The following is a 13,891-nucleotide window of genomic DNA, read 5'->3' on the forward strand; positions in this document are numbered from 1 at the left end:
CTTTCACTAGGAGCTTTGTCGTATCCCTGATACTCTGACCTAGGAAGTACTCTTTTATGTTTTAAATTTGTTGTTAGAAATTTGTATTTATTTTATGTATTTTGCTTGCACTTTAGTAAATATACTGCACACCTCCTAGTGAAGCAAGTATAGGTATCCAGTCCTTATTAACTGTTGTCACACAGTTGTGAACCACCATGTGGGTGGGTGCTGGGTAATAAACCCAGGTTCTCTGAAAGAACAGCAAATGCTCCTAACTGGTGAACTGTAATCTCTCCAACCCTTCCATTATTTTAAACCTACCAAATATCAAAGCTGATGCTTCCCTTTCAAGTGTTAACTCGGAAAAAAGAGTTGTGGTTCACGGCTGGTTGTGACAGAAGAGGTCCATTTTGAATGGGCTTCAACCCTTCTAATCTGTATAGCTGAGTAGTAACTGTTTAGGTGGTTGTTGCACATGTCTTTAAAGCCAGCAGATAGCGGTAGGCGAATCTCTGTGGGTTTGAGGCCACCCTGGTCTTCAGATTGAGTTCCAGGACAGTCAGGGTTATAGAGAAACCCTGTCTTAAAAAGCGGGGGCGGGGGAAACAGATGAATGATACAAAATTTATTTTGATAATTACATTCTAGTAGTTTAGCAATCTCCATATTGGAGGGGAGGCTCCTCGGCTGACAAAAGAAGGGCTGCAAATTTTGTCCAGGAAGGGGTTCTTTCAAAAATTACTTCTAGTGGGAGGCTTAGTGCTAGTTCCAGCATATTCCTCCCCCCAAAGAAACTCACCCTGCTAGCAAGGAATTATAAAGTGGGAACAGTGGGGCAACATGTTGTTGATTTCCCAGTTACTCTGAAGGTTGAGGCTGCTGCAAGCTGGTTGAATATAGCAGGACCCTGATTAAAGACAAAACCTACTTCCACTCCCTAAAAGAATAAACAAACCCTCACATTAAAGTTACATTCAAGAGAGTGAAGAAATGCTGCTTTGAGACATGAGCAGTAAACTGGTGTAGTCGTTTTCTGTGGGGAAATGGGACTGGTGATTGGTAAAAATATAAGACTAGTTCTCTGAGCAGGCATATTCTCCAGAAGCAAATCAAAATGTCACTGTTTTGTGTGGTGGCGTTTTCCCCATTAAGCCTTTTATTCTATTTCTCTCTGCCAATTTTATAACTGCTCTAGGATTTTTACTTGTTAAATAAATAGAACTATAAAAGTTTATTATTATAGTAACTTTATTAAAACAATGGAAGAGAATCCTGTTTTGTAGGGCTGGTTGCACACCTGTGTAACTTGGCTTTGAGCCCTGATGCACACCCTTCAACAATCCTTTTTTTTTTTTTTTTTTTTTTTTTTTTTTTTTTTTTTTTTTGAAAATTTTGCTTTCTCAAAAACAACAAAAATCTACACGTTGCCATTAGATAATTGTTAGGACTAAGAATTGAGACAGAATTTTAGTGTTTTTTTTCCCTGATGAACAGCTTGTTAATCCTAAGATTTAAGATATTTCTGTTTTGAGCCTGGAGAGATGACTCAGGTTAAGAGCACTGCCTGCTCTTCCAGAGGTCTTGAGTTCAATTCCAGCAACCATTTGGTGGCTCACAACCATCTGTGATGAGATCTGGCGCCCTCTTATGGCCTGTGGGCATAATAAATGTTTTTTTTTTAAAGTATTTCTGTTATTTGATCCACTCATAGCTTGTTAAAGGAAGGATTCCCAAATAAACTGTTACTAAAATTCTAGGTGAGAAGACAAATCAAAGGAGAATACTGAAATTTTTGTTTTCCCTCATTCCTCTTAGGAAGAGGGGATGATGAAAAATAGTTAAAAATATTTTTTGTTTATTTTGCTTTTCAAGACAGGATCTCTCCATGTAGCCCTGGCTGTCCTGGAATTCGCTCTGTAGATCAGGCTGGCACTGAAATCTAGAGATTCTCCTACCTCTGCTTTCCAAGTGTTGGGATTAAAGTATATGAACCATCACCAGTAACCAAGTGATTTTTTTTTTTTATATCAAATATAATGTTAGTCTGTGAACAGAGGCAACATTTATAGCAAACTGTTTTCAACACCTTAAATTTGAGTGGACACTGACTGTATAAAAAAAGAGAACTCTGAAATGGTTTCAACTCTGTTAATAACAATTTAAGATAATGTTATTAATAACATGAATAGTCCTGGATCTAGAAGTCTCTGTGCTTAGCCCAATTTGCAATGGCTCACAAAGATGCAGAGGAGAAAGAAATGAAATGATCTCATTTAAAATTATTGCATATACATAAATGGAAGTTTTCAGTTCTAGGGACTGAATCCATCAGAGCATGCTAGGCAAGTACTTTACTAACTGTGCCACATGCCCACCCAATCTAGTTTCAATTTAGATTGTAATAAAGGTAACAAGAGACTGGATGTGGGTGACGCACATCTTTAATCCCAACATCTGGGTGGTAGAGGCAGGTGGGTCTCTGAGTTTGAGAGTAGCCTAGTCTACATAGTAAACTCCAGGCCAGCTAAGGCTCATGAGACCTGTCTCAAAAAATGGAAAAAAAACCACACACAAATAGATAAAACCAAATCTGAAATTTGTGTCTTAGACCTACTTTTATCATTGCACTTGGTGATAATTAAGTTCCCAGGATGTCTTTCTGTTCTACTGTGTAGCACAGTTCACGGAACATGACTGAGTAAATATTTGATAGTGGATAGAGTGCATTTCTGCCCTCAGTACAGAGTTTGTCATACCTCAGTTTGTACATGTGCTTAAATAACAGAGTAGATTGAAGGTTTATTCAATTATGAATGAAGCTTTATGTGAGCATATTAAGTTTTGGAACATTGAGAACATTGATCAAAATCCATATTTAAGATGGGTGTGGTGACACACACCCTTTAATCCCAGTAATCAGGAGGCGGGGGCAGGCAGATCTCTGAGTTCAAGGCCAGCCTGGTCTGCAGAAAGAGTTCCAGGATAGCCAAAGATACACAGAGATACACAAGATACACAGAGAAACTCTATTTCAAAAAACCAAAATTTACATTTAAAATTGGTTCAGACTTGAAGTAATGAACTACAATTTGGAATGTGAGAAACATGAATAAATTGTTCTGTGTTTAATTTTTTAATTTTGGAATAGTTTCAAAATTGATTCTTAATAGTAGGCTGCCAGCATGCTCAATCCCATTCAGTGTTTCCTGCTAATAACGACAGTCTTCTACAATGTAGCCATCCAAGCAAGGCGACTAAAAAGGATGAACTACTAATGCACAGCCCTAGAACTACAGGTGCATTCTGTCGCCATGTTTCAGTTTCATTCTGGAAGTTTTCAGTTTGACCTTGGCGTTCATGATTTTGACAATTTGAGTATTGCAATCCAGATATTTTAGCCTTTCCCTCAATTTGGATTTGTCTGAGCTTTTCTGAGAATTACATTTCTTGGCAGGGCTATCACTTCACAGAGTTAAACTGTTGTAACTATGTTTGGATGTTACCCTACATTCCTGACACTGCAGTTCGGAATTTAGAAAAAACACAGCTTAAGAAAGCTCTGTATTTTCATTAAAATTTAACCTCAAAGAGCCAGTGTTTGGTTACTGTGTGTGTTCCTTTGAAAAGTGGTTGTTTTGTTTTTTAGTGTAGAAATGTTTGTGATGCTATTTAATCATTTTGCTTTCCTGAATTGGAAATTAAGACATTTTGGATCATGTTTTTCGAGATAGGCTTTCTGTGTGTGACCTTGGCTGTCCTAGAACTAGCTGGCATCAAACTCACAGAGGTCTGCCTGCCTCTGCCTCCTGAGTGCTGGAATTAAAGGTGTGGGCCAGCTTCTTCCCCCCCCCCCAACACACTGTGTGATCTTTTGTCATATAAAAACCATTATTGAGTATATTGAGTAATAGAGTGAGTGTGTATGTGTGTGTGTGTGTGTGTGTGTGTGTATGTGTAATTAGAACAGAAAACCTGCACATTTCTTGAATGAATGATCCTTAAAAAGAAATGTCAAATTTGGTTTACTATGATGACATACACACTTGTAATCTTAGAAAGATGTAGGAAGATCAAAAATTCAAGGTTATCTTGGGCTTTATAGTAAGACTCTTGTCTTAACAAGTAAAACCAGGGGCAGGGGAGATGCTTTAGTTGTTAGGAACGTCGACTGCTTTCTTGAGTACCTAGGTATAATTCTCAGCACCCATGCCATTGTTCACAGTGTGTCATTAAGCTTAGAATTATAACAGTTGTGAGCTGCTGTGTCTGTATTGAGAACCGAACCCAGGGCCCTTGCAAGAACAATGAGTGCTCTTAACCACTGAACCATTTCTCAAGCACCTAAATCTTTTCTTTTTTTAAAGGAAAAAGAAAATAAAACCAGAAAATTTCTATCTGTTGCTTTGCATTTGAACTTCTGTTTTGTATTGGGTTTATTAAAAAGATACTAAGGCATTTCATGGATGTGAGAAAACATTGACAACACATGAAACTGACACAGGCTCATGGACAGAATATAAAAGAATGCCTAAGAATAAGATACTGTAATGAAAACCTGAATGAGAGTTGAATATTATAAAAATGTTCTTCACATGTCCAAGATTTTACAAGGGACTTAATACAATGAAATTTTAGCATACACCCAGAAAGGCTGGAAATTGAGTGGGGAATAGCAAAGTCAGGATTGAATAGTGCTATTTCCATGCAGTATTGATAACCACTGTAAATTGGTGTAAACAACTTGGAAACTGATGCCCATCTAAATTCAACTTAGGTATATGCTTTACATCCAGATTCTCCATTGGGAAGAGTGCAAATGTGGGTGGTACAGCTCTAGTCCTAAAAGGAATGGTGGCCTGGTAAGATGGCTCAGCAGGTAGACGTGCTTGCTTGCTAACTGGACTGATGGATAACCTGGGTTGATTCTAGGATCCCATTGTGGAAGAGTACTGACTTCTCAACGTTGTCTTCTCACCTCCAGTTGTACACTTGTACTTTCATACCACATAGAATAACAACACTAAAAGATTTAAAAAAGAAGTAACAAGGGGCTGGAGAGATGGCTCAGAGGTTAAGAGGTCTTGAGTTCAATTCCCAGCAAGCACATGGTGGCTACGACCATCTATAATGAGATCAGGTGCCCTCTTTTGGCCTGTAGGCATATATTCAAAAAGAATACTATACATAATAAATAAATAAATCTTAGTAAATGACACTTAAGGGTTTTTTTGTGTGTTACTAAAGCCTTAAGTTGCCTTTGTTTCTGCTGATTTGTTTTTTTACCCATCAACCACTTAGGCATTCTTCTGTTGGTTTATGAGTCTATAACAAAAAAGCATGTAAACTTATTATTTTGTAGTCTTCTCCCTTTGAACTTTATTATTTTATATTGTTTTAAACTATTTGGGAAGCAGGGCTTTGTAAAGAACCAAGTGGCTCCTGAGCTCCTGACATACTCTGGCCAAATGTCAACCTTAAATTTCTGCTGTTCAGATAATATCATACCCTGTTTTCTGAGCTGATGACTTAGGGGATGACTTTATCATTGTGTTTTAATTGAGTTCTCTGCCTTTCATTTTTCCTTTGGTAATGGGTACTGACAGCTATAATAGAAACTATAATAGAAGTTTATTAGGCTCTTAAGTGACACTAGTGTGTCAAAAACAATTTGAAGTTAACAAACTTAATCATAACAAAGCATTCATATTAATTGAGAGTGTACTCTTCTAAGCTTTGAAATGTTATCGAGACATTTAGCCCTTTTTAGGTAGAAGTTTATTGTTTTTTAGTGAACTTACGGTGAATATTCTAAACTATCTTTTCTTATTTGAAGCATGGGAGGTAAAGTACCACCTGCTACTCACAAAGCTAAATCAGAAGAAAATGTCAAGGTAAGTTCAAATTTCTTTTATTTGTTTAGGGATAAGACACTAATTTTTAAATAGGTCCTTTTGTTTTTTTAACTGCTGTTCACAAGTTTTATTATTCCTAATGTTCCCACCTAGATGTATAATCTTTTAAATTTGTTATCTTTGAAAAATTTCTGTTACACCAAATCTGGAAGCTGATTTTAAAACTGAGAATTTGAAGTTGGATGCCAGCTGTTTCAGGATAATGTCACCTGTGTGTTTAGTAGCCCGTGAATAATAGACTCTGTACTGCTTCTCCTTGTCTCTTCAGTAGCTGCACGAGGGGATAAAGACCTCAGCATTCTCTTCCTCCGTCCCTGCTACCCGAGCGGAGATTGCTGAGGATGAAGAGTATGAATCATGGTTTTGTTTTAGCATCCTTGGCAGAATGGCATGAAAGGTTGGGAAGGTTGCCCATGGTTTGAGTATGAAGGGGCAAATAACACTTCACATATTTTTCAGTAGTTTTCGTTTTCCTGACTGAGATTTTCCCCCCAAGTTTTCTAATTAGTTGTCTTAAATTGATGGGAAAATCTGTTTAACGTGGAACTCTAAAGGCTTAATTAATTTGTATAAGAAAATAGAAGTTATATTCCAGATGTGGTGATAGATGCTTGTAATCTCAGCACTTTCAAGACAGAGGCAAGTGAATCAAGGATTTAGGTCATTTTGTGTTATATAAAGAGCTCCAGGCCATTCTGGATTACCTCGTAAGACATCTCTCCAACAAAAAGGAAAAAAGCTCAGTTTTTAAAACTCTTCTTTTACTTTTTACCTGAGGGTCTGAGTTCGGATTCCCATCTCATACTTCAAAAGCTGGGTGTTGCAGGGTGGTGTCGGCACTCACCTTTGATCCCAGCACTGGAGAGGCAGAGACACGTGGATTTCTAATTTTTTTTTTTAGGCCAGCCTGGTCAATAGAGCAAGTTCTAGGACAGTCAGGGCTACACACAGAGACCCTGTCTTGAAACCCCAAGCTGTAGATATAGTGACTTCTGTTTCTGTTGTAGACACCATGACCAAAACCAGCCTGGGGAGGAAAGGGTTTATTTTAGCTGATAGGTAATAATATCATAAAGGGAAGCCAGTACAGGAGTTCAGGGTAGGGACCTGGAGACAGAAACTGTGGAGGAATGGTGATTAATAGATAGCTTAGCTACATACAGCTCGAGCCCACCTGCCTAGAGGTGTACCTCCCACAGTTGGCTGGACATTCCTACATCAATGAGCAATTAAGAAAATGTCTCAGCAAAGAAGACTGCAGGCCAGTCTGGTCTGGTCACTTCTTCAAGTGAGACTTTCTATTCCCAGGTAACTATAGGTTTGTGTCATATTGACAGGTGAAGCTATGACATTTCACCCCTTGACAAGCATGATTTTAAACTGACAGTTTCTTTCTTGTCTCCAGTGATATTAAAATGAAATATAAAACTTTAAAAGACCCACAGTTTTTAGTAAATTTTTTTAATTTTAAAATTTAAATTAAATTTTTAAAATTTCAATGGGAAGCCGTGTTTAGTAGCCATATTTCCTGGCATTAATTTATGTTCTACTTTGCTTTCTGTTGGCCAGAAGTGTGGGTTTGTTACTGTGATGGATCTAAGTTGGTTTGGTGTCAGCCTTCAGACAAACTTGTAACTTTGAGTTGGAAAAGCTGTAGAGTGTTTAGTACTTCATAAAAGCCAGGAAGATAATAATGTTTAGAGAAATTCCAGGGCAGATTTTAAGAGAGAATGGGAGAGTGCTGTTTATTTACTCAGCTGCTTTGTATATATGTATGAGATAAAGTTTTACTTTGTAGCTTTGGCTTCCCTACAACTCTCTATGTAGAGTAGACTGGCCTTAAACTCATAGAGAAAGACCTGCTTGGAGTAAAGGTATATGCCACATTTGGTTTAGCTACTTTTTTTGTGATGTTCAGGCCCACCTGCTTAGGGAATAATGTTGTCTGGGGTTTTTGTCCTGCCTGGTTCCTGCATTCGTTAAGTCCCAAAGAAATCACATAGAGGTCTACATTAATTATAAACTGATTCACCTAGTATCTCAGGCTTATTAACTCTTTTTTTTTTTTTTTTTTTTTTTGGTTTTTCGAGACAGGGTTTCCCTGTAGTTTCTAGAGCCTGTCCTGGAGCTAGCTCTTGTAGACCAGGCTGGCCTCGAACTCAGAGATCCGCCTGCCTCTGCCTCCCGAGTGCTGGGATTAAAGGCGTGCGCCACCACCGCCCGGCGGCTTATTAACTCTTATAACTTATATTAATTCTTGTCTCTGTTAACCACATGGCTTGGTACCTTTTTTCGGTGAGGCAGTTACGTCTTGCTTCCTCTGTGTCTGGGTGAGGACTTCAGACTGACTTCCCTCTTCCCAGAATTCTCTGTGCCCTGCCTCTACTTTCTGCCAGGTTGTCTCGCCTATACTTCCTGCCTAGCTACTGACCAATCAGTGTTTATTTAAAATACAAGTGACAGGGTACAGACTATTGTCCCACAGCAGAGTAGCATTGCCCACAGTGGGCTAGCTTAGTCTACATTAATTATTAAGGTGCTTCACAGATATCATTACAGGCCATTCTGATCTGGGCAATTCTTCATTTGAGGTTTCCTCTTTTCAGATGACCCTAAGTTTGTATCAGCTTAACGGATGAAGTTTTTTATGACAGTGGCATAGGCCTTTAATCTTAGGGATGGTCAGGCAGCCAGGCAAACCTCTGCAGCTCACTGACACTTGTATGATCTTGGGCACTATCATAGTTACTTTTCTCTTGCTGTGAGGAGACACCATGACTGAGACACCTTATAGAAAAAAGAGCTTATTGGGGTCTTGTAGTCTCAGAGGGTTAGAGTCCATGAACATTATGGCAGGGATTATGGCAGCAGGAAGACAAGCATGGCGATGGGTCAATAACTAAGAGCTCACCTCTTGATCCACAAGCACAAGGCAGAAAAAGTGAACTGGGAATGGCATGGACTTTTGAAAACTCAGAGCCAGCCCCTAATGATACACCTCCCCCAACAAGGCCAGACCTCTTAATCCATCCCAAACAGTTCCACTGATTAGGTATCAAGCATTCAAATATATTTGTCCCTGGGACCCACTTTCATTAAATCACCACAGGCAAATTGCACAAATAAACACCAGACATGAAATTTTCCATATACATGTGTATATATAAAAGAAGACCTTTAGTTGAGTGACCCTGTTTCACAAATATGGTAAAGAGTTACTAATGAAGGTGCCCAACATCCTTTGGCCTCTATGTTCATGTAATGTGCACACACATGAAAATACATACATATACTACCCTATATATCTAAATGTCCTGGGTTAGAATTATAACTGGTCCAAGATGAGTGTGGCTTGTACCTGTGATCTCAGCATTTGTGGGGTTAAAGCAGGATAATTGTGAGTTTGAGACCAGTGTGGGCTATATATCTTAGTCACTGTGCTGTTTCTGTGAAGAGATACCATTACCAAGGCAACTCTTGGAAAGGAAAACATTTAATTGAGGGTTTGCTTATAGTTTCAGGGGTTAGTTCATTATTATCGTGGCAGGAAGCACGGTGTCAGGCAAGGCACTGAAGCAGAAGCTGAGCCCTATCTACATCCTGATCTGCAGACAGAGGGAGACACTGGACTTGGCTTAGGACTTTGAAATCTCAAAGCCCACTCCCACTGACACACACTTTACTGCTTATAAGGCCACATGTCCTTATCCTTTCAAATAGTGCCACTCACTGGTGACTATGCATTAAATATATTTGCCTAAGGGGGCATTTTTATTGACACTATCACTATCTCAAACAACAAAATTATACCCAATACAAGTATATGCTAACATACCTACAGTTTGCACATTTGTTACTCGTTGGATATTTTAAAATTAAAGTTGAGACTTGGACTTTACCTGAAAAGCCACCTTGCTCTGTGTTGTGATGGTAGCGGCGGGCTGCTTCCTGCCACCCGGCTAGCTTTACCTGAAATAATTACACCGAAACTGTATTCTTTTAAACACTGCTTGGCCCATTAGCTCTAGCCTCTTACTGGCTAATTCTCACATCTTGATTAACCCATTTCTAATAATCAGTGTAGCACCACGAGGTGGTGGCTTACCGGGAAAGATTCAGCATGTTGACCTGGTGGCTGGCTTCATGGCGACTGACCCAGAGAGGAGAGGCATGGCGATTTCCAAACTTCCCTTCTTCCCAGCATTCTGTTCTGTCTACTCCACCCACCTATGTTCTGACCTATCAGGTCAACCAGTTTCTTTATTAACCAATGAAACAGCAGATAGATAGAAACACTCCTACGTCAGCTCTGTTTTTGGGAGACAGTCTTTCTGTGTATCCCTAGCAGATCTGGAATTTCTGTAAACCAGGCTGGCCTCTTAATTCAAAGAGATCTGCTGATTGCTGGTATTAAAGGCGTGTGCCACCACTCCTGGCTTGTTTTTGTTTAAGATCACAAGGGGGAAGGAACCTAAAAGTGCAATTAAATTACTTCTGTTCTACTGACAGTTGGATGAGTAGATACAGGTTGGCTGGTAGTGATATAATAACCTTCTCATTAAAGAAGGCGGTGTAAATTTATCTCCTGTCCTTCCAGTATCAGATTAGATGAAACCATGGGGTACTAAAAGGTGTCTTGTTTAGTCTTTTTACCATCAGTCATGTGGTAAAAATGTTAATGTTTTCATATTGTTTTCTGAGATTGGGAGTCTTGTACAGTGTAAGCTGGCCTCCTAAACTCCTGATCCTCAGACATCTACATGTGTGCTATGGTTATAGGCAGGCGTTTCATGTACAGCCAAGATGTTAGATTATGGAGAGTCAGCGTACAGTGCCTGTGAAAGAATATTACCTATGTGAATTATATTTGCTTTTAAGAACCTCAGACGGTTTGAATTCTAAAATGCCTATTCTAAAGGTGTGGATAAGGTACCAGATCTAAAGTTAATTAGAAATGAGAAGTAAAGGATATAGCATATTTGAATAAAATAAATATGTGTATATGTTATATATGCATACACAAACATAGAACGTGCTATGTTTTTAAGTACTGATAGCACTGTTTAATTTTCTTCTGCTAGGAAGAAAAAAGAGATAATAAGACAGAGGAAAACATAAAGACGGGGGAACCATCAAGTGAGGAGAGTGATCTGGGTGAGTCCATGGTAATACGTTTAGATAACCTTGGTAACTCAGTCCTGTGAGTGGTATTTTTGTTTAACAGTTTATTTTTGGTGCAACATCTCAGTTTATAGTCCAGGATGATCTGAAACTGTGTGGCACACGTGACCTTGAATTTGAGGCAGTCCTCTTGTCTCAGCCTCCTGAGTGCTAGGTGCTGTTTTTATTTACTGGTTTGGTTATAATACTGACCTACAGACTTTTTCTTGTCTGTTATAGAATTTGTCTATACCCGATTTTTGAAGTTAATTCTATTAAAATGAAATCGTATTTTGTCATTTACTCTTCTGTAATTTGTGCTGTCTGAATCAGTGCCTTTAAAAACATTGTGGTACATCTCTGAAAATTTTTAGAGAAGCTTATTAATTTGCTGATGGGGAGGTTTTGTGGAGGTCAGAGGACAACTCTTGGGAGTCAGTTTTCTCCTTCACTGTGTTGAGTCCCAGGGAAGGAGCTCAAGTTCAGTTAGGCTTTAGCACAAGCACTCTGTCCGCTGAGTAATCTCTGCCCCAAAGTCTTTCCCAAGTGAATTTTGGACACCAAGTCAGTGGTGTGTGTTTATTTGCTACACCGTGTACATTACCATCATCACTACAAGAACAGTTCAAGTAGTAGTCTCTGTTAACGTTTTTATTTGATGTGTGCAGGTTTCTGCATGGTGTCTATGCACCATGTGCATATCTATTGTTCTCAGAAGCCAGAAGAGGACATCAGATACCATGGAGTTAATGGATGGTTGGGAGCCATCATGTGGGTGCTGGGAATTGAACTGGTGTCCTGAAAGAATAGCCAGTGTTCTTAACCATAGAGCCATCTTTTCAGCCTACCCCTAAGTAGTAGGCTTCCCTACTAATAGTTACTAGTAGTTACTTTTAATAGGGAAATAGTTTATAATGTATCAGAGTTCAGGTGAAACTAGCTTATAGTTATACAAGCAAGTAGTTCTGTGTTTTTGAGATATTATTTATAATACCTATAACCTTCAACATAATAACAAGTACTTTACACCTGTGCCATACCTAGATAGTTCATATTATATTAATAGTTTCATAAGTGATGGCTATTAGGCTATCCCACACATTTAGTTTAGGTTTTATTTTGTGTTTTTTTATTTTCAACTTTTGCAGAAATTGACAATGAAGGTGTAATTGAGCCAGACACTGATGCCCCTCAAGAGATGGGAGAGGAAAATGCAGAGGTAAGTTTAACAACTTAGCTTAGGAAAGTGAAGATCCCCAGTTTGTTGATTATTTTATAACATGACTCTCAAGAACTGCATGATAAATCTTCCTTTGATTTACAACATTTTGACACGTTTTTCAATCCTACTACCGAAAATATTTGCAAATTCTCATGATATTTTTAATTATAATCTCTGAAATCTTACTGTTTTACTTTTTTATGTTTACTTTGGTTTGATTAATCTTTAAAGTTGTTCCCTTAAAGTAGTATACTACTTTAAGTATGCTGTTTTCTGAGATCATGTTCTTTATTTTATGTGTATGATCATTTTGTCTGCAAATGTGTCTGTGCACCATGTGTACAAGGAAGCCAAGAAAGAGTGTTGATACCCTGGAATTAGAGTTACAGACAGTTGTGAGCCACCATGTAGGTAGTGGAACTTGAACTGAGGTGCTCTGGAAAAGCTGCCAGTGCCCTTCACTGTTGAAACCCCTAGAATTATATTTTGTTTTGTTTTTGTTTTTCAGGACAGAGTTTCTCTGTCTAACAGTCCTAGCTGTCCTAGAACTTGCTTTGTAGACCAAACCGGCCTCAAACTCACAGTGATCTGTCTGCTTCTGCCTCCCGAGTGCTGGGATAAAAGACAATGCCTGGCTTAAAATTGTCTTTTTGATGAAATATCTAGTGGCAGATTATTTTCCAAATGCTTTTGTCACAAGGATCCCTTCCTTCAAGAGGTGAAAACAAGTACTTGGGAAGGAGATGTGGGAAGCTGCTTGAAATTAACTATGATCAGTGGCCTTCCAAAGGATGACAGTGTGCCTTAAAATGTCTCGTGATGCCTGCTAAGGAAAGAAGTTTATAAGGAGGGGAAGTTTCAGCACCTGGTCGTTAAGAGTTGTCTTTGCTATTCTTGTATGAAGCACTCTGTTCTTGTGACTTTTTTGTTAGAGCCCGTGGGCCCCAACATAGATAACTATTGGAAGAAAGCAAAACAAAAGTCCTACCTAAGGCAGAATGTGAAACGTTTGTATAAAAGGTTTATACTCTATAGTTTTTCACTACTAGAGGTGAATTCATGAATGTGTGGATAGTGACTGTCATCCACATTGTTCTCTTCTCATGCTTGTGTCGCTACTTCTGAAATAACCTTCAATTTTCTGTTAGATAACTGAGGAGATGATGGATCAAGCAAATGAAAAGAAGGGGGCTGCCATTGAAGCCCTAAATGATGGTGAGTAGTGTTCTTTTTGTGTTCCTTTAACAATGGGAATGTTTTTTTCCTACCTCAGTGACTGCTAATAGTGTAAACATAAAGGGATTGAATTTTTTTTTTTTATCTTACCATCCTGAAGATGTTAAGATCCTACTGTCCAGCCACCCCTTCCTCATGGCAAAGAGTTTAGAATCATTCAGCATTGGTTACATTACTTTAGCATAAACAGATTTGACTTAGCCTCTTCCTGCATGTAACATGGCCTTTCTCTGCTCAGAAGCAGCTTTTAAAAAGATGAAAGGGGCCAGGTGGTTAATCCCAGCACTGGGAGGGAGAGGCAGGTGGATCTGAGTTCAAGGCCACCCTGGTCTATAGAACTAATTCCAGGACAGGGCTACACAGAAACTCTATCTCCAAA

At 38.8% G+C, this 13,891-nt stretch overlaps 1 protein-coding gene across 1 annotated transcript in view; it reads left to right on the forward strand.

Moving 5' to 3' along the window:
* The window catches only part of St13 (ST13 Hsp70 interacting protein), a 30,116-nt gene that overhangs the window by 2,046 nt on the left and 14,179 nt on the right, over nucleotides 1-13,891 (forward strand). The window contains exons 2-5 of the mRNA XM_038342480.2: nucleotides 5,816-5,873; nucleotides 10,976-11,048; nucleotides 12,203-12,273; nucleotides 13,425-13,491. Of these exons, the coding sequence (XP_038198408.1) occupies nucleotides 5,816-5,873; nucleotides 10,976-11,048; nucleotides 12,203-12,273; nucleotides 13,425-13,491 (269 nt within the window). The remainder of the gene's footprint in view (nucleotides 1-5,815; nucleotides 5,874-10,975; nucleotides 11,049-12,202; nucleotides 12,274-13,424; nucleotides 13,492-13,891) is intronic.

This window comes from Arvicola amphibius, chromosome 9, assembly GCF_903992535.2.
Source record: "Arvicola amphibius chromosome 9, mArvAmp1.2, whole genome shotgun sequence".
Classification (NCBI taxonomy): Eukaryota; Metazoa; Chordata; class Mammalia; order Rodentia; family Cricetidae; genus Arvicola; species Arvicola amphibius.